Here is a 20709-nt window from a genome sequence, read left to right as displayed (position 1 = left end):
AGGACAGTCACAATGACATTGGTCATTGGTAATGCAGCTGATTCAAGAGGGAGGCAGCTGCATTTCAGGGGTGGGGAGGGATTTGAGGAAATGATGGACGAATCTCATGATGGTGTGCCCTAAAATAAATGTAGGCCATGTGTTTGGGTACATGCCAAGGAGTTCAATGAATTGACTCTAAGTTCAGGGAGATTTGTCACCCCACTGTCTGTTAATCGCTGTAACAATCCCGTGAAAACCCATGCACTTCAGAAGGAAAGTTTTTGTAACCCCCATCCCCGGGGTCCCGACACTGAAGTGGAGAGCTGTGTGTGTTTATCGCTAAAAGGCTAAGGTCTTAGGCATTGCAGAACATCTCTCTCCACTCTCTCTCTCTCTCTCTCTCTCTCTCTCTCTCTCTCTCTCTCCGTTTCTGTCTCCGCCTCTCTCCCTCTCTCTCTCTCCATCCCCATCGTTAGGCTTAGTTTTTCCCCCTTTCTGTCTGTTTCCATTTCTCTGTGAAGTCTCAAGCTGCTTGCACTTTTCCACCGCTCTCTCAGTTTTCTTGCAGTTTTCGATTTTTTTCCCTGTTGTCATGTTTTTTTCCACGCTCGGTTCCCGGAAAACAAGCGCGGCTGCAGTCTGTGCGCCAGGAAGACTTTTACGAGACAGAAATACGAAGGAATACAAATTAAATCGTACACATAGATCTATAAATAAATGTACCCCCGCGAGTGTGTGTGAGAGAGTGAGTGAGTGTGTGTGTGTGTGTGTGTTTCCTTTATTTCTGGTTTAAATCGGTCCCAACTGCCATCCAAATTTGTTCACATTAAATTATGGAATATCTATATATGTATAGAAATGTGAATATATATAGTACAATCTGTAATCTGATCAGTATTCACTGCAGGGAACACACCGCTAGAATTGTAGCCATTACATTACCCAGCTTCCCAAAATTATTATTAATTGATTCATTTATTTATTTACACACAGAGACACAGCAGCTCCAGCGGGTTTTACAGGCCTCTATAAACGGTGTCCTGGGAGAAAATGAATATGTGTAATTGGTGCCATTAAGTGGAAATATGTGGGTGAAAAATCAGTCCAACTACATTAATGGAAGTGTTGGAATGCAAAATTTCTGAGCTTCATCAACTGGAATCAAGGGAGGAACATTCTGGAAGTGAGAGAGAGAGAGAGAGAGAGAGAGAGAGAGAGAGATGGGGAAAGAGGGAGAGAGAGATATTTTAATTGATGCTGCTGTGCCATTGACCACACAAACCAACTGTATTTTTTCATTTTAATATTTAATATTAAAGTGTAGTGTTTTTACTGAAGTTTTAAAGATTGGAAATACAGCTTGTTTTTTGTGGGGGTTTTTTTGTGTAGTTTGAAGGGGGTAATGTTTTTTGGTGTTTTTATGTACAGAAAAAGTGTATAGCTCTTTTCTTTGTGTCTTTTTACAATTTGCAATCAAGGTGTTAAAAATTGAGAGTGAGAAACAAGGAGAGAGAGAAAGAGAAAGAGAGAGAGAGAGAGAGAGAGAGAGAGAGAGAGAGAGAGAGAGAGAGAGACCCCTACTGGTTGACCAATCACATTGCAGTCACTGGAGATCCCTCTGTGTAGTCTGACATCTGTCTATAATTTCTGACCTCTGCTTTCTGACCTGGGCTGGGATCACTCACTGTTCACGGAGCACAAATGTACAGAACAGCATACTGTCTCTTTACAGCCCTGACAGAACAGTGCCGACCGGAGGAGCGGCAGAGAGAGGCGAGCGATAGGCAGAGAGGGAGAGAGAGAGAGAGAGAGAGAAACTGGGCATCGCCGACTGTCTGCGTCTCAAATTTTCCAGCAAAGAGTCGACCCCTGCCTGTCCAGCACAGCTCCCTTCCTCGTTAGAGAAAGCCATTAACACGGCATGCAGTGAAGAAGGGGAGGAGATGAGGGAGGGAGGAAAAAGGAGAGAGAGAAAAGTGACAAAGAAAGTAAGAAAATAAAACGGGGGGTAGAGATGGAGACAGGAATTTGGAAGAGCTTTTAAAGAGGCCATTTGGACTTGAATGATTATTTCTTTGCAGTCCTCTGAGGCCTCATAACTGCAGATCTGTGGAGAGTGTGCTGTGCTGGGGGGGGATAGGAAACACAGAGGTCAGTGGGTTGGGGGAGGCCTATAGACACAGACAGAGAGAGGGATGGAGAGAAGGAGAGAATGGAGAAGTAGGGAGAGAGAGGGAGAGAGACAGACAGAGAGGGGGAGAGAGACAGGAAAAGACTGGGAGAGAAAGTAGAGACAGACAGGGTGAGGTGGAGGGAGGGGAAGAGAGAGAGCGAGAGGAAGATAGAGTAGAAAACACAGTAGGGAAAACAACATACCATCCCAGCCGGTGTATTAAAACATTTCTCTGCCTTTTGAAAAAAAAATATTTTCTTTTTTTATTGCGTATTATTGTTGCAGTTGGATCATCGGCCAAGTTATTAGGCTCCGATTCATTTACTGGGTTATTAAAAACCAGAGCAGTTGGGGTGGGAGCAGTGCCAGTCTCTGTGCCCAGCAATCTGGCCTGGCACCGCAGCCTCGCACAGCCTGGGACGTCTTCAAAAGGGACCTGCTAGAGCCAGATGGACAACTAACCAGTGCGGATGCCCCGTCCTTAAAACACAATAAACCAAGCAGTTGTGTCCTGCTGCAGTCATTGTCAGAGTCCCACAAGAGACCTATACACAACACTTGGGTTATACACAGACAGAAAGGATATTTTCTATTGGACCAAATTAGGCTATTTTATTATTTACAACTGTTTTATTTTTATTTTCTTCTTTTATTTACCATTATTTACATACATTTTGGGGACATAGTTGTCTTTTCTCACAGCTCAGTGGGGTGGTCTATAAAGAGGAGTTAAGGATGGGCCTGTACTGTGAAAACGAGAAGCCTGAGGCTCAATTTTTTACACTGCCCAGCACGGAATGGGGCAGGCCAGGCTTCTCTTGTAGCGGCAGCAGCTAGCCTGAACTGGAGGGAGGGAGGGAGGGATGAGAATAACATTAGACAGCTGCTCACTGTTTTATTTATTAGAGAGCATGCCCACCTCTGGTCTTAACAATGGTGCCCGAATGTGTTTTGATATGATGGCAAGAGAAATCCTGAGTGGCTCCACCCTCAAAGCACAGATTTTTTTAGCGAGGCAGAGGAGAAGTCAGTATCTGCATTTTCACACCTTCTAGTTCATCCCAGAGGTGTTCTATCAATCCTAACAGGGAGACAGGTGGGGGTTGTGGAGAGAGACGTCACACGGACTCCCGGCGATTGTTATGAATCCAGAACAAGCAAAGCAAATCAAAATGCACCTGATGTTATTACTAATAAGGCAGTCGTTAGTGTTAATATGGTCTGTTAATCTCAGCTATCTGCTAATGTGAGGAAGCAGGCTAACCACTTTCCCAGCACATACGTCACAGTGCGTGTACACGTGTGTGCGTGTGCCTGTGTATGTATGCGTGTGTGTCAGCATGCGTGTGTGACAGAAAGCTCTGGTGAGTGTGTGTATATATATGTGTGTGTGTGTGTGTGTGTGTGTGAGTGTGTGTGTGGTAATGAGGCCATGTCTGTCAGGCGGCGTGGTGGCGTGTTGCGGCGCAGGCCTCCGCTCAGATGGACTATGAAACACTAATCATTCCCTCACGGCCTATCCGGTGTAAAGCTGTCATTAATTTCACGGAATTACATCAAATCTGGGACATTCTTTATGCTGCCTGAGGCCCATAGACAGTTATACGATGGCTATTGCTGTGCTAAGCAGATGGGACTGCTTGGCTGTGCATACTAAAATGCCTCGCTCTCTTCCCGTCCCATGCCTCCCTCTCACCCCTCCTCCATCCTCCTCCCTCCTTCCCCCTCAGTCTTGATCTGGATCTTTTCTCGTGATCAGCTCTCTCCGCTGCCTCTTTCTCTAAGGGCTCCATCCCTCTCACCACATTCCTTCCCACTCGCTTCCATCTCTCCATCTCTCGCTCCCTTTCCCCAACACCTCTCTGTCTCTATCGCTCTCTTTCCACTTAACCTAGTTCCAATTACTCTAGCCCTCTTTCTCACCTTCCTGGCACCCCACTCCCCTGCATCCCTCTACACCTCTCTCATTCTCTCCATTTCTCCTACCTGTCGACACCCAGGCTCACCCCACCCCACTCTCTCTCGCGCTCTCTCTCTCTCACACTTTCTTCCTCCTTCTACAATCCCTCTTCCTTTCATTCCCTCCACCCCTCTATCATGCCCCCTTCTTCTCCCACCCACCTCACTCCCTCTCCTCCTCCCCTACTCTCCATCAACCTCTCTCTCTCCCTCTCTCACCACAGCACATACAAGACTCCTAGCCCCTAACTACCCCTGACCCCTGACCCCTAACCCCAGCTAAAAAAAACATGACCTTACCTCTGACCTTGAGAATCCATTCCTAACTGGCAGTGTGGGCTTGACTGCCTGTCCAGTGTGCCTAACCAACTAACCAACCAACTCACCAATCCCACACACCACCCCCCCACAACTCCCCTTCCTCTATAAACCAAGCCGATGCCTCCATTCTTAATACAGTGATCTGCATCTCATTACACTTTATAGCAATGCAGCCCATTACATTGCACAATTACACTGCCTTGTGTTTTACAGCCCCAGCGTTGTACCCAATTGGACGGGCCTGCCTGGCATTGTGTTGTAATGTACGGCAGCGGCAGTTCATTATGCTGCCGTGCGCCGCGCTGTATATCACGGCATTGTGCTGTATTATAGCCCACCTGTATGGTATTGTATTGGAGGGGATTGGAGGGCATTGTGTTGGCTTTTGTCTGTGTGCTTTATTGGACTGTTGTTGGCTGTGCAGTACAGTAGTGTCTCTGAAAGGGCTTTATGTGCCAAGGCTTTTGTGTAGGGGCTGCAGAGAGAGAGAGATGGAGGGGGATAGGGAGGTAAAGAAAGGGGGACGGAAACGGAAGGAGGTGGGGGGCTGAGGGAGAGAACAAGGGATGGAGAGTGAGGGAAGAACTGTGTGAGAGAGGATGAGAGAGGAAAGAAGGTGAGGGAAAGGTAGAGATGTGAGGGAGAGAGAGGGGGGATGCAGGGAGAGAGAGAGATGGAGGGGAAAGAGAGACTGACACCTGTAGCAGGATTATCAGTGACATCTGCATCAGTCCTCCCCACAGTGCCCTAGCTGTGCTGTTTGTGTGTGTGTGTGTGTGAGAGAGAGAGAGAGAGAGAGAGAGAGAGAGAGATCAGTGTGCTGAAAGAAGCAGATGCCATGATAGAAAACACATGCACACTTCTAAATCGATGCAAGACTGCGTAAACAGAACATGCAAGAGCTGTGTGGCTACCTAATACATTCACTTTACCATGATCCTACTATTATTTATTTCTTTCTTTATTAGCAGAATCCCATATCCAGGGCAATTTAAAGTTTACATAAGAAACATTTCAAAGCACTAAAAAAGTGCAGTATTACAACCAGTGCAAAATAAGCATACTTCCTACCACAATGAGCTAACAATTACAGACATAATACAGTTAAATCATAGATATGTGCTAAAGGGAAGGGGAGGCATAGGAGACGTTTCAGTAAAATGAGAGTTGTGCTAACAATGCATAAGTACATAGGAGCACGAGGGAAATAAGTTTAATAACAAAAGTGCGTAAGAACCAGAGTGCTGAGCTGCCCAGGGGATCAGGCTGCTGTATTACAGGTACAGTGTGTGTCAAAGCCAGAAGGTGGTCAGTGTCTGTGCAGCAGTTTGATGGTCATTCCACCAGTTAGGGGCAAGGCTGAGCAGGACGTGCAGTGGAGAGGAGGTACAGTGAGTCTTCTGGCACAGGAAGACCAGAGCAGTCTGGAGGGAGTGTTATTATCGTTTCCATCACTGGGTTTCAAGGAGAGGCCAATCGCTGACATCAGTGAGTGACATCACACGCACAGCTAGCCCTGAGGCCACGCCCCCTGCACCAACACAAGCTGACATCTGAATTTACAACTTCTAAACCGGGAAAAAAGTGGTAAAGATGGATGGGCATCTGGGGGGTTGGCAGTAACACAGTGTAACACTGTAACACACTCTGTAAATCCACACACACACACACACACACACACACTCGCTGCCCACCTCTCCTTCACACAGCCAGTCAGCCAGGCAGGTTCACTCTGTAAAAACCACTCCAGCGCTCTTTATTGGGCAGTCTCATTCACTGCCTGAATGTCATTAGCTGCTGTAGCCATCAGCTTTCTTTATTTACGGCAAAGACTGTCTCCATTCATCACTCAGCCAAGAGCAGCACCAGCCCAGCCTACAGGAGTCCAACAATGCCAAACGGCTCCCTCAGTTGGACAAGATTTCTTACTGGGATGGGGGTGATCTTAGGGAATACATTTGAGTTTGACCAGTTAAGCCAAACCTAGATATCAACCACACTCCTATGTCCACTACATATTTTCTCACTCTCTTGCACGCAGTTATAAATAAAAGTGAGTTTATTTTGTTTTGTATCGCACTGATCCCAATTAGCATTTCGAAACATACAGAGTCCAGGGTATAGGTACGGTTTACACGTTTGTGTGTGTAAATGGAAATGGGGAAAAAATAGAATAGTAACTGGTGATCTTCCTCTTCAGTGTAGTTCTTTCATCCCGTCTTGATTTAAACCTGACCTAAATGACAGTTCTGCTCCACATTCACTGTCGATGGATTTTTACATAAAGTCCGCCACCATCTGGTGTTCTGGTGTACTGCGCATACAAGTCCCATTGCAAATACACACTTTTGTCGTCTGCTGCGTACTAAACGTGTGGAATCAGTTGATCCCGATCTCGTTTGTTCGTTACATCTGGAACGAATGCAATCCGCAGCTGGGATGATGCACATAAAAGCACTGTGTAACTACTAACTGGAGTTGAGTTCGCTTGGTGCGTATTCTCTGTGTTCGTTGCAACTGACGCTTATAATATAAGACGTCCATCGCACTTGCCGTACTGGCGTTTGGAATCCGTCTCATCACACGCTTTACGAATCAGCACTTTCAAAACATACGTCACTTCTCTCACTGCCTTCTGGCAGCTGTAGTGTTTCGCAGAGTCTCGGGATGCTCGCCCCGCCGGGCAAGCTCCTCATCCAAAACTACATCTCCCATAATGCAAAGTACCAAACCCAGCGCAGCGCATGCCCAGCTCTCTTTGAGTCACTTCCGTAAAAGTGGCTTTGTAGTCCAAGGCCCCGTTAGGTATCGTTATACAAATCCTCGGAAGAACTACATTTCCCATAGGGCGCTGGGGCGGCCGACGGTATCATGCCTGTGTTTTTGTTATTGTTGTAGGCTAGTGGAACAGCTGACACAGAGAGAGAGGTCGAGAGGAAAGCAGTTCAGTGCATCTTCAAAAAAAAAATCCCGAAACAGGTCGGGTTTGGTTTCGTTTTATTTGTTTGCATTTTCATCTCTTTCTTTCTCTGGAACAGCAGCGGCACGACAGGACGTGAGTATTTCGATCACTTTACTGAACTTGTGGTTCGGCGGCGGGTTGTTGTGTGTGTATGAAGTGAAGGGGAAAAATGTCTCCAACTTCGAAATGTGCGTCTTGTTTGGGTTTCATACGCAGTGGATTTTTTGAACTTCTTAAAGGGACAGCCACACGAATGCAACACCCATCAAAACTTTATTATTATTATTATTATTATTATTATTATTATTATTATTATTATTAGGCTACTGTCTTCTTCTTATTGTTACTATTGTTATTATTTTAGCAACAAAGTTAATTATTCTACAAAGTCTCTGACATTTCATTATTACATTTCTTAGCAGACGCTCTTATCCAGTGCGACTTACAATTGTTACAAAATGTCACATTATTTTTACATGCAACCACCCATTTATACAGCAGTTTTTTTTTTTTATTACTGGAGCAGTCTAGGTAAGGTACCTTGCTAAAGGGTGCGACAGCAGTGTCCCCCACCTGGGACTGAACCCACAACCCTTCACTCCAGAGAGCCCTGACCACTTTAGCATCCTAACAGATCACTTCTACCATTACAATATTGCTTCTCATTAGTATTATTATAATCAGATACTTTGCGACTCTTCCTATGCCCGTGTGCCCAGTGCCCAGGTGCTGTGTGCCGCACCGCTACATCAGAGTGGCCAGTTTGTGATGATGTGTCATATTGTATTACATTACCGCCTGCGATTACATTAGCTCTGTTATATTAAATTACAGGACCAAAGTCACCTGCTCAGCCCGCTGTTGCAATAGAGGTCCTATGAGGGGTGAGGGGTTATGTGGGGATGCGGGGTACGGCAAACACATGTATTTGGACATGGTATTGATCGATCTATAGATGGACGTGTCATATAGAAAGAGATGCATACAGAAGACATGTGGGTGAATCCGCAGAGATCAATGGAGTGAACCACAGACCACAATTATGACGACGGTGCAGGTTTCACAAAATTCCCCTAAAATTTGAACTCTATACGTGGTGGTAGTAGGCGATGAGCAGATGTGATAATACGCCATCGCCTGCGCATGTGTTGTTGATTATCCTCAACCGCTCTGTCAGCTGTACACAGACTTTTTCTCTGAACCGCGTCTCCTCCGGTTACAACGACCCTCTGACTTTGCGAGGAGAAAGCGGTATATACCCGATTTAGCCCTGCGTTTGTTTCGCAAAGCCTGGTAACTCCACCTCTCTTCCCCTCTCCCCGTTTTTTTCCCCCTCCCCTATCGTTTTTCTGGGCGGCTCATCCCGTGACGCCCACGCCGTTGCTTATTATTGTCATTGGATCTGAGTTACTCTATAATTTAATCACATTTCCCTTTCAGACGGTTAATCGAGCCTCCTTAGTCGTTGCATCTGGTATCTGGTGACGTGGGCGCCCAAATGAATAGAACAGAATAGAATGACTTACGTTGAAATCCTATAGATTGGCATGGCCTAAAGTAGGATAAAGCCAGGATACAGCTTCCTTTGCAGATAAGGCTCAAACACAATGAATCCAATCTCTCCGTCGGTACAGGACCCCTGTATACCTCATATATAAGGGCTTCTCCATCACAGAATGTCAGCACAGTCACATTATATCTAGGGCAATCGGATCAGAGAGATCAATATTGTGATGTCTTCCCAATGTTATTTTTATGAAGGAGATTTTGGAGAGTGGCTCGATTACAGGAAAACGCTAAAAGCAAAACAGAATGCTTCAGATGCCCCCCTCGGGACCAACCTGTCCCCTCCACTCCTTCCGACTCCCTCGTCCTTCCACCCAAAGAGTAGCAGACAAAATATATTTCTGTTCCAGATCCCTGCCTTTCATATATATGGTGCTTTTGAGGCGCTCAGGCTACTTTACTGTGGTCTCCATCGTGTACACGACCAACCTGTCACCCTAACTCCAGGTGCCCGTCTCGGCAGATTGCCTCAGAACCAAGATGCCAATTCAAATACCCAGCACCTGCTGCTGACTTCGATACAACAGGCTCATAGCAAAAGCTTGAGCGAACCACAATGTTCTGCGATAGGGATTTCCTTTGTTTAGAATAGGAGATGGTGTGTTTCTCGTGGGACACAATCTTTGCAAAGCGGGCCAATCCACAATGCCTAAACAGCAGGGGGGAGGGCTTTAGCACAGACCTGCCCAATCCTGAGCTTGCCTTTTAAAGAGTTGTTGTTAGTTTCACACAAACCGGTCTCGGTGTGCCCTCCTGCCAGTGCCGTATAAAATAAGCAATCAAAACAAGTGTCTGCCTCCGTTTTTATTTACTTACTGACTCGCTTTCCTGTTTGTTTATCTGTCGTCATGGGCCTAGTACTGCTGCTGAAATATTGTGAAAGAGCTGGCACCGGTATGGCACCAAGAGACAGGCCAGAACAGTTCCCCCGGCAACACTGCCTGCCAACAATTCTGGAGAGAGTCCAGAGGTGGAGGAAGAGGGAGGGGGGAGGGGGGAGGGCGAGGAAGAGGGAGGGTGAACAGGCAGCCGAAAGAGAGAGGAAAGCGGGTGGCGAGAGGAGGGAGAGAAATGAAAACTAAGAATCGCTTGTTGTCATGTTTGATGTCGTTCCAGTGGCCAAAACAATCAGGAGAACAATGAGAAATATTTGAACTCTACTGTGCTGTCCCTCTCTCCCCCCCCCCCCGTACCGTGGTGGTGTCCAGAACGCACACAGCTGCCATGGAGACGCCCCCGTGGAGGGTGGAATTCCGGAATGTGGGGCGGAGCTACTTCCCGCAGAGCCGCGTGGACTGTCACTACAGCCTGGGGCCCCAGCACCACTGGGCCAGCAGTGACTGGATTGGACTGTTCAAGGTGACTACTGCACTGCGGCCGCTGCTATTTTCGTGGTTGTGATTGTCCTCGCCCCCTTTAACTCTCATCTCTCTCTCTCTCTCTTCCTACCGCTCCACCACTCTCTCCCTCCCTGTGCAGGTGGGCTGGGCGTCAGTGAGAGACTATCACACCTTTGTGTGGTCTGTGTCTCCAGAGGGTTACACTGAGGGCAGCGTGGCCAACTGCTGTGTCCATTTCCAAGGTATGACTGTCTCCCTTGTCTTTAAGTCACTTTGTTTTGTCTCCACTAGAGTATCCCGCCCCCCACTCCCCTCAGCTCTACTGCACACTATCCCCTCAGGAATGGAGCTTGGGACCCCAGTTTAAAATAGTCATCAAAAAGAATCATGTTGTCCATTAAAAGATGATCAGAGTTCACCCCCGAGGAGCCTCTGATCCCTTTGTGTGGTGTTCTCTTCTGTGGTGGGGACATCTTTGTGAGGAAGTGAGTGGGTGAGCGAGTGAATAATGTTCTGCTCTTGTCTTAGGGAGAAATCAATGGCAGTTTAAAGCAGGGGGAGGGAGACAAAGAGGATAAAAAACGACAGAGAGAGAGAGGGAGAGAGAATTAATAAATATGTCTTTTGTCATGGTTAGAGTCAGGGATGGGCTGTAAATCCTGTGGAACTGGAGGAGAGGGGCTCAGTGGAGGCTGACAAATAACGATGCTGCTATTAATATTATGATTACACTACACTTCCCTTCCCAGCCTCCTATCTCCCCAGTCCCAGTGACCAGTTGTACCAGTTTGTGTACGTGTCCAGGCATGGGGAGGTGTGCGCGCAGAGCTCCCCCTTTGCGTTCTGCGCCCCTAAACCCCTGGAGGAGCTGGTGACCCTGGAAGAAGAAGAGGAGGAGGAGGGGGGAGGAGGGTCAGAGGGCGAGGACGGGTGCCAGATGGGAGGGATGCTGCTCGTCATCCCCAGAGCTGAACTACTGCAGGTAAGAGGGGAGGATGGTGAGGGGGAAAAGAGACTTAAGTGAGCTTCAGTATTTTACACATTTCTGCCTCTCTCTCTCAGGGGCGGCTGGAGGATTGCCTGCGGGAGAGAGCAGAACTGCTGAAGGCCAGAGAGGCGGCGGAGAGGGGGAGGGAGAGAGAGAGGGGGCGGAGGGAGCAAGAGACGGAGGAGTGGGAGAAAGAGAGGGCAGAGCTGCAGGGGGCCACTGCTCAGCTGAATGCCAAACTCGAACGGGCCAGAGAGGAGATGACACTGACACAGCAGGTAAACAGGGGGGAGAGATTTTTTTTTTAAATCTATAACATGCAAAACAACCAAAAGACTCATTCCAAATTGCAATTCCAATTATTTTTCCATTGACAAAATAGACTCTAATGGAATTGGAACTGACAAAGGAAATACACACTGAACTGGAATGGGAAAACTGGCTCCCAACCCCGTTTCTTTCTTCCTCTCTCTCTGTCTCTCCCCCCTCCGGCAGGGAATAGCGTCGGCACAGGAGGCGATGAAAGCGGAGAAAGACGCCCTATTGGACGAGAGGGACAGAAACCAGCAGCGAATCAGAGAGCTGGAAGATGACATCAAGGCCATCAGCCAGAGAGGGCTGGAGAGAGAGATTGAGTTTGACAGGTGACTGTCTGTCTGTCTGTCTGTCTGTCTCTGTCTGTCTCGTTGTATTTGTCCTTGGTTGACAGCTTGTCTGTCTTGTCAGGATGAAGGAGCGAGTGAAGAAAATGACCCTGCAGCAAGAACAGCTGCTCCAGCAGAAGAGAGAGGAGGAGGAAGAGAGAGAGAGACTGCAGGTACCCATACTGCTGCTTGGAACAGAGAGGGGGGGAAAAGAGGGGGTGCAGATCTGGCTACTGCAGAGAGATAGATAGAGAGAGAGGGAGAAGGCGAGTGTAGTGGCTACTTTCGGCAATACTTGTCTCCCAAAGCAATACAAGAAAACGTCCTCCCCCCCGACAAGACAGTGATTCTGAGCACCTCTACACATTTCTTTCTCTCTTTCTTTCTCTCTCTGTCTCTCCCTCCCTCCCTGACAGAGTAAGCTGGCGGTGTGCGAGGGGGAGCTGCGGGGCCTCGGGGCCGAGTTCCAGACCCTGCGTGGGAAGCTCGCTGAGCGGGACACCCAGGCCCTGACTCTCAGAGACAGTGTCGCCTCCCTCACACTGCGCCTCTCTTCAGCCCAGCAGCGGCAGGTCAGAGAGAGACAGAGAGAGAGACAGAGAGAGAGACAGAGAGAGAAAGACAGAGAGACAGACAGAGAGAGGGAGGGAGGGAGGGGAGGAAGAGGAACGGGAAAGGGAGAAAGAGTAGCAAGTGGGGGTAACAAATTTGCTTTTGCGCTTTTGTTGTTGTTGTTTATTACTGTAGCCGTGCTGGTCCTTCTCCAGTTCATTGTTTGCAGACAATGTACAGTGGGGGAAAAAAGTATTTGATCCCCTGCTGATTATGTACATTTGCCCACTGACAAAGAAATGATCAGTCTATAATTTGAATGGTAGGTGTATTTTAACAGTGAGAGACAGAATAACAACAAAAAAATCCAGAAAAACGCATTTCAAAAAAGTTATACATTGATTTGCATGTTAATGAGGGAAATAAGTATTTGACCCCTTCGACTTAGTACTTCGTGGCAAAACCCTTGTTGGCAATCACAGAGGTCAGACGTTTCTTGTAGTTGGCCACCAGGTTTGCACACATCTCAGGAGGGATTCTGTCCCACTCCTCTTTGCAGATCCTCTCCAAGTCATTAAGGTTTCGAGGCTGACGTTTGGCAACTCGAACCTTCAGCTCCCTCCACAGATTTTCTATGGGATTAAGGTCTGGAGACTGGCTAGGCCACTCCAGGACCTTAATGTGCTTCTTCTTAAGCCACTCCTTTGTTGCCTTGGCTGTGTGTTTTGGGTCATTGTCATGCTGGAATACCCATCCACGACCCATTTTCAATGCCCTGGCTGAGGGAAGGAGGTTCTCACCCAAGATTTGACGGTACATAATGTTTCCACCTCCATGTTTGACGGTGGGGATGGTGTTCTTGGGGTCATTCCTCCTCCTCCAAACACGGCAAGTTGAGTTGATGCCAAAGAGCTCGATTTTGGTCTCATCTGACCACAACACTTTCACCCAGTTCTCCTCTGAATCATTCAGATGTTCATTGGCAAACTTCAGACGGGCCTGCTTTCTTGAGCAGGGGGACCTTGCGGGCGCTGCAGGATTTCAGTCCTTCATGGCATAGTGTGTTACCAATTGTTTTCTTGGTGACTATGGTCCCAGCTGCCTTGAGATCATTAACAAGATCCTCCCGTGTAGTTCTGGGCTGATTCCTCACCGTTCTCATGATCATTGAAACTCCAAGAGGTGAGATCTTGCATGGAGCCCCAGACTGAGGGAGACTGACAGTTATTTTGTGTTTCTTCCATTTGCGAATAATCTCACCAACTGTTGTCACCTTCTCACCAAGCTGCTTGGCGATGGTCTGGTAGCCCATTCCAGCCTTGTGTAGGTCTACAATCTTGTCCCTGACAACCTTGGACAGCTCTTTGGTCTTGGCCATGGTGGAGAGTTTGGAATCTGATTGACTGATTGCTTCTGTGGACAGGTGTCTTTTATACAGGTAACGAGCTGAGATTAGGAGCACTCACTTTAAGAGAGTGCTCCTAATCTCAGCTCGTTACCTGTATAAAAGACACCTGGGAGCCAGAAATCGTGCTGATTGATAGGGGATCAAATACTTATTTCCCTCATTAACATGCAAATCAATTTATAACTTTTTTGAAATGCGTTTTTCTGGATTTTTTTGTTGCTATTCTGTCTCTCACTGTTAAAATACACCTACCATTAAAATTATAGACTGATCATTTCTTTGTCAGTGGGCAAACGTACAAAATCAGCAGGGGATCAAATACTTTTTTCCCTCACTGTACACAAACTACTGATACACACACTGCTGATACACGCGTGTGTCGTCCCCGTCCCCCCCAGGCGGAGAGCGAGGCGGTGTGCACAGAGGTGGGCCGGCTGCGGGAGCAGCTGAGCGCCAGCAAGCGGCGGGTGGAGGGGCTGGAAGGGCAGCTGTCCACCACGGTGGGGCAGAGGGACCGCGGGCAGGCCGAGTTGCACCAGGCCCGGCTTGAGGCGGCCCAGCTCACCCTGCAGCTGACTGATGCCCGCCTGGCGCTGAGGGAAGAACGGGGGCGTTGGCAGGAGGAGAGGGAGGCCCTGCAGCAGATCGCACAGGTACACAGATGCACACACACACTGACGAGCTAGCGCACACTGATTGGCCGCACTCACTAGAAGACTGGTGCACTGATTGGCTGACGGATCCCATGGCTGATGGCACCCTAACTGATTGCCATACTGACCAGTTGGCACACTGACTAACATACCAATCGACCGACTGGCAAGCTGCTTGACCGCCTGGCTATTAGGCCAACACTTCCCCATATGGACTCTCCGTCCCCTGACTGACTCCCTGTCCCTTGCCCAGGCGGACAGGGAGAAGCTGAGCAGGCAGCGGGAGGAGCTGGGCCGGCTGGAGGAGCGGCTGCAGGAGGAGCGGACAGAGAGGGAGAAGGCAGCAGTGGAGCTGGGCCGAGAGAGGGACTGCAACCGGGTAAATAAACACCGCCGACCAGGTATGTGTGTGCAGACTGTGCCCATGGGCACCTCGGCCTGGGCAGCTGATGCTAACTGAAGTGTGACGCCCCCCACAGGTGCAACGTGGAGAGGCAGGGAGGGAGCTGCAGGAGCTGAGGTCAGGGCTGAAGCTGGCACAGAGGGAGAGGGAGCAGCTGGTGCAGCAGCAACAGGCCAGTACCACCCTGACACACAGCCCTGTACCACACTGACACACATCCCTGTACCACCCTGACACACTGACACACAGCGCACTGTCCCACTGACACAGGAGCTGCTGCGGTACGTGCGTCAGCTGGAACAAAGGCTCGAGGCCGTGGCCGACGCCAAGTGGGGAGACGCCGCCTCCGACTCCAACAGTGAGTGCCTTCCTGCCTGCCGTCTGTGATGTCATACAGCCACCCAGACAGCGATGTCTAGGTCAGGGGCAGCCGATACAACTGAAGTCACATCATAATTGGTTCTGAGACCGGCGATAAGACCATAAACGCAATGTTAAAATGGGGAGGGCGGTTCCAGACAATTAATTTTGACCAAGAAAAAATATATATATTTTTACTACAGAGATTTTTCAAAAAATATTAAATTCAAAGCCATCGTGAAAATTCAGGAGTCAGCAGTTAAATGAACCGTAAAACAAATTAGAGCAGGGAGATGTTTCTGCGCTGACTGCAGAATGAAGCTCTCGGTTGTTTTAACAAAAATAAAACTGCACTAGTAGGCCAAACCCAAAGTAAATCAATATGAGGGGTTTCCACCCGCCACAACATTTACATAAATTAATAAACCTCCCCCCCCGCCAATCACGTAAATCCAATTTCACGTGTTCGTGTAGCGCAGATTTCTCCAGTTCTGCGCCAACCTGTGCTGCTCCACCAATAGGATTGGTGGAATTATGCAGATCTGCGCAGAACTGCAGAAATCAGGAAACAGAATACACTGCACGAGATTGTATCCAGGACTGACGCTCTACTTTAATTTGCTGTTCTTCTTTGATTGGGACTAGACTGTATCAATTCACTGTACTGTGCTCTTTTCTGTTATGGAATCGACCATGGTTAAGCATACTACACTTCTAACCGGACTATTGTCAGATACTGCAGTATACTGTACCGCACTGTAATGCATTGTGCTGTGTTGTTATGTACCGCGCTCCGGTCCAGTACTATACACTCCTCCTCTGTCGCCTGTGTGCAGGTCGCCCCTGCAGCCCCGTGTCCGAGTCCGAGGAAGACAGTCCTGAGGCCCTGCGCCCCCCCCAGCCCCTGGGCTCCTACGGCCTGTGCGACCCCCCTGCCATCGGCGCCACAGAAACCCTGCTCCTCACCACGCCCCCCCCGTCCCCACGAGAACCAGGCCGAGGAGGCGTGGTGATCAGCCAGCCTGCCCCCCTCTCCTCACCACGGCAGCAGGAGACGGACACACTGCCACACAGCTCCGAGTCGGTAAGACACTGACACACTCAGGCACACAGCACAGCACACACGATATCCACCACAAATCTTGTTCAAATGTTTTTACTCTTCACGGTGTCTGTGGGTCTCTGATTAAAACTGCCTGCCTGTCTGTCCGTCTGTGTGTCAGGAGGACGAGGACGAGGAAGAGGAAGAGGAGTCCATACAGTCCGCAGGCCACAGCTCAGGAGACGAGACGTTAATGCTGCTGCCCGAGCATAGACACTCAGAGCTGGGGTAGATACACCACCTGCCCCACCCTGGGGCAAATACACTGCCCTGTCCCAACACACCATCACCCCCCAACTACTGCTTCCACTATACCAACACTGTACTTCACTCCCACGCACAGCTAGCTCTCTCTCTCGCTCTATCTATCTATCTCCCCCCCCACCCCCCCCCCATCCCGGCAACTGGCATGGTGAGATATTGAACATAAAATATTGATAAAAATAAATTATTAAAACCTTAGAGTGAGTGATTGTTAGATAGACAGATAGAGAGATGGAGAGAGCAAGAGAGAGAGAGATCTACAGATGAATAGCCACAGGCAGAGAAACAAGTATCGAGTTAAGTACATACACACACACACGGGGCCCAGGCCGCTGTAGGGCAGCCATTACAGTGCAGTATAGAGCTGTGATAAGCAGCCTGTTTCCCTCGGCTGCCAAACCAATTTTCAGTCCCCTGTCTCATGCCCTCCCTCCCCCTCCCACCTCCCCTCCCCTTCCATGATTGTCCTGTATTATTTCCTTCCCCTCCCACTCTCTCTCTCTCTATCTTGCATTCTCTCTCAAAGGCTGAGATTAACACCCCCCTCTCTCTTTCGCAGTGAGCTCTCTGACGCCCCCCTCTGGCAGTGAAGTTCAGGAAGCGCCACTGCTGCCCCCCTCCTCGGTGGCCACGAGAGGGCGATAGAGAAGCACAACCATTCATCCAGCTAATACACTCACACACACACTGACACAAACACCGGGACTGCAGAACACACACTCAGACACAGTCTTACACACATTGCTCCACCCCCCACAACCACTGACTAACTGACGCACGCACGCAAATGTTCGCTACACACAGCAAATGAACCGATACACTGACACACCCAGCACACACTGCTGCAAATACGCTCTTAGTTATGGATCGAAAAACCAACAGACAGACAAATTGTGACATTAACGATCTCTTATTTTTTGTATAAAATATTTTTTGTATTGTGGGTGGGGCAACGTAGGGGGCGGGGCAACCATCAGTCCCTCACCTCACCTCACCTTAGAAACCGAAGATCGTTTTTCAACTACCTATTAAATAATATCCCATCAACTTGGCAAAATACGATAGCGCCCACAGACATCAGATTCCAGCCCTGACTGTAAGCAATGGTGCTATGATACTTTGCAGCGATACGGTTACGGCTCCGAAGGGGAAGCACGCAGGAATGCACACATGTGTTCTGAAGCATGGGCCTGGTCTGTTACAAGCAAGGGCAAAAGCTCCGGCTCAAAGGGGTGTCCGACAGAGAAGGGAGCCTTGAGCACGGAGATTTTAAAAACTGTCGTAGGTGTAAATCAATAGAAACTCAAAGGGTTTGGGGGCTTGCGTACAACTTACTTTGCTCATTTAAGGCCTCCATATCAGTTGCTCAAATACTACACACATCCTCCTACACTGACATATGCTAATGTGTTTTTAAAAAGCTGCTGTATACATGGAAGCAAAGGGCTGTGCTCTAGTGTCTAGTTTTGACATTTTGAAGAAATTTCCATATAAGTGCACATTTTGTGGTCTGTTTTTATCAGTAATCTAGCTGTTTTTTTTTTTCTTTTCTTTTCTTTTATTCTATTGCAGTTAGCTGAGATGCTTGTTTTACATTCTATAGTTACTGGATGTTTTTTAGACTTTTACCAAATAAGGGAGCTAGCCATGGGGTGGAGGAGGGATATTTTGACAAAAGCAAAGAAAAATGAAAAGAAGAGGGGGAAATGGGAGGGGTGGAACAGAGGGAGGGGTGAAGGAGGGAGAGAGTTGTGAAAGCAGTTTTGACTATCCGGTTTAAAAAAAATCCCCATCTATATATTTTTCCATTTGGAGTTGCTTGCTGACTTGCTACCTGCCTCATTGTATGACTGTACTTTGCACAATTTGTACTCTTTGAATATTTACTGTACTTGTAGAATCTAGGTGAGTTCATACATTAAGGAATTCTTTGCAGTTATTATTATTATTATTATTATTATTATTATTATTATTATTATTATTATTATTTTGGGCGTTATTTCTGCTCTGTCACATCTATGTCTGTATTTAATTTCTGTGGGGTCTCGGCTCCTGTCCACACTGTATCCGATCCCGTTTGGTCCGTTATCTTGTTCCTCTCTTAACGAGCTGGGGTCTCCTTCGTTACTGGCTGACCCCTCTCACTGCAGGTGAACTGCTGCAATAATAAAAACTGTCTCTCTGAGCTCTCTGTGTCTGATTCTGTTGCTGTCCCAGCCTGCCTTACACTCGACCCAACTGCATGGGAAGAAACATCTCTGATGTTGTGGTTTTCTTACAATCCACCAGTAAGGTACCTGGCCCACCATGAGCCCTATATAAAAGCCAGAGCCCCAGCCTGAGACAAAAAAAACACTAACCCAGTAAGATACAACCCTAATCTTAATGAAAGTGTACATTGACAGGGCACTCGAACCCTCAACTCTAACCATACCCCTACCCCAGGCCAAAATGTTACTCCTAAACAGCCTCCTATCTACTCAAAATATGTCCATACTGTGGGAAAAACAACGACAAACTTTCTTAGCGTCACCCATACCCGCATTAATGCTGTGTTAGGGGTCTTTGTACTGAACTGGGACTGACCTAGACGTCATGCCTCTGTCTCTGTCCATCTCTCTGCGTCTGTCACTCTGTCTCAGGCTCTCTTGTTCTTTCTCTCTCTCTCTCTCTCTCTCTCTCTCTCTCTCTCTCTCTCTCTCTCTCTCTCTCTCTGTGTGCTGAGGAGCTGGGGGAGGCTACGAGCTAATTACAAAATCAGTGGCTCTGGACCATCTTGTTTTATAGACCTCTCTAAAACCTGAATGTGGAGATCACTGAGGGATTCACGACTTCCTCCCTTTATCTCCTCTAATTAGAAATGTAAAAGATAAGATGACCTGGGGGTGAAGACACTGCTTTCTCCCTCTCTCCCTTTTTTGTATCACCCCCCTTCTCCCTCTGTCTCTCTCTTTTTCTCTTTATCTCTCGCTCTCTCTCTTTAATATTTCACACAGGCCCTCTCCTCAGCAGAGGTGTAAAATTGACTGCCTCCCTCGCTCCCAAACACCCGTCACCTTCCTCTGACCTTCACCGCTCTCAACTCCCACACTCCAACCCAGGCCCTTCATTTCCTCTCTCCTCTCTTCCCTCTGTTCTTAATTTCTTCTGCCTCCCTCCCCACCTGTTTATTTCCTCTGCCTTCCAGTCTCTCTTTTGTTCTCTTTCCATCTCCACTCTTTCTCCTTCACTCTTTTCTGCTTTGCCTATGCCACTCCACATCTCCATCCTCTTCCTGCACTCCCTCTCTCATCTCCCCACCTGTCTCCTGTCCTCTGTGTGAGTGGAGTCAGTGCAATTGTGTGCTTTGTGCTTTGCACGTGTTGTGTGTTGCAGTACCCCCCTCACAGCCAGATGAGGGCAGTATAACCCTGCCCTCTCCAGCAGTAAATCAGTGCCTGTGTGTGTTAGTGTGCAATTAATACAGAGTGGTGGGCAATTAGTGCTGTCACCTGGAAAACAACAACACAAAAACAAACACACACCCACAGTGCAACTCACATGCAGACACACACTGCAAACACACTGACACATGACAACACTGGTGCACACACACGGTCTGCTACATGCACACCCCGCATAACACACATAGTGCAGCACAAACTGACACTCACTGTGCAACACGCCTTATGATGCCCCATATCACACACACTCAGATCTGATGTGCGTTTCTCACTGAAGAACAGATTCTGAGAAGGGGTTCACATAGTAGTGTTTGTACATGTGTGTCCCCCTCTTTCTTTCTCTCTCTCTACACAGCTGGACAGACCTCAGACATTGAGGGCACATCTGGATATGGCTGCAAACTCATGTGTGTGTTTGTGTGGATACGGAGGGAGTGGGGGGATATTCTGGCTGGCCTGAGGCAAACAGGGGCAGGATGGTGGAGGGAGGGAGGGAGGGAGGGGGTCGGTGCAATCAGAGTAAAGCTGTTAAGTCCGACCTCCTTGTAAAAGGGAGCGAAAAACAAGAGCCCCACATTCCTCCCACACG

General features: G+C 48.3%; 1 protein-coding gene across 3 annotated transcripts; it reads left to right on the top strand.

Moving 5' to 3' along the window:
* The first annotated feature begins 7329 nt into the window (after positions 1–7329).
* Positions 7330–18862, top strand: calcoco1a (calcium binding and coiled-coil domain 1a). 3 transcript variants are annotated; one of them, XM_066708460.1, is made up of 15 exons: positions 7330–7490; positions 10172–10322; positions 10443–10545; positions 11053–11285; positions 11366–11569; positions 11787–11935; positions 12018–12108; positions 12352–12507; positions 14294–14548; positions 14802–14927; positions 15028–15123; positions 15222–15309; positions 16148–16395; positions 16535–16641; positions 17237–18862. In XM_066708460.1, exons 2-15 carry the CDS (start codon positions 10188–10190, stop codon positions 17265–17267), a joined length of 2022 nt encoding a protein of 673 aa, XP_066564557.1. In that variant the 5' UTR covers positions 7330–7490; positions 10172–10187; the 3' UTR covers positions 17268–18862. The 3 variants fall into 3 exon arrangements, with proteins under 3 accessions (XP_066564557.1, XP_066564556.1, XP_066564558.1); XM_066708459.1 differs by having other exon boundaries at positions 10080–10322; XM_066708461.1 differs by lacking the exon at positions 12352–12507 and having other exon boundaries at positions 10080–10322.
* Positions 18863–20709: the final 1847 nt, after the last annotated feature.

Source organism: Amia ocellicauda, chromosome 7 (assembly GCF_036373705.1).
Source record: "Amia ocellicauda isolate fAmiCal2 chromosome 7, fAmiCal2.hap1, whole genome shotgun sequence".
Lineage (NCBI taxonomy): Eukaryota > Metazoa > Chordata > Actinopteri > Amiiformes > Amiidae > Amia > Amia ocellicauda.
This window is presented reverse-complemented; position numbering and strand designations above follow the sequence as displayed.

Bases quoted from the DNA above. Each gene is read 5' to 3' on its own strand.
- calcoco1a (XM_066708460.1), top strand. From the start codon at position 10,188: ATGGAGACGCCCCCGTGGAGGGTGGAATTCCGGAATGTGGGGCGGAGC. The intron at 11,286-11,365 runs GTAAGAGGGGAG...TCTCTCTCTCAG, and splicing joins CCAGAGCTGAACTACTGCAG to GGGCGGCTGGAGGATTGCCT. The intron at 16,396-16,534 runs GTAAGACACTGA...TCTGTGTGTCAG, and splicing joins TGCCACACAGCTCCGAGTCG to GAGGACGAGGACGAGGAAGA.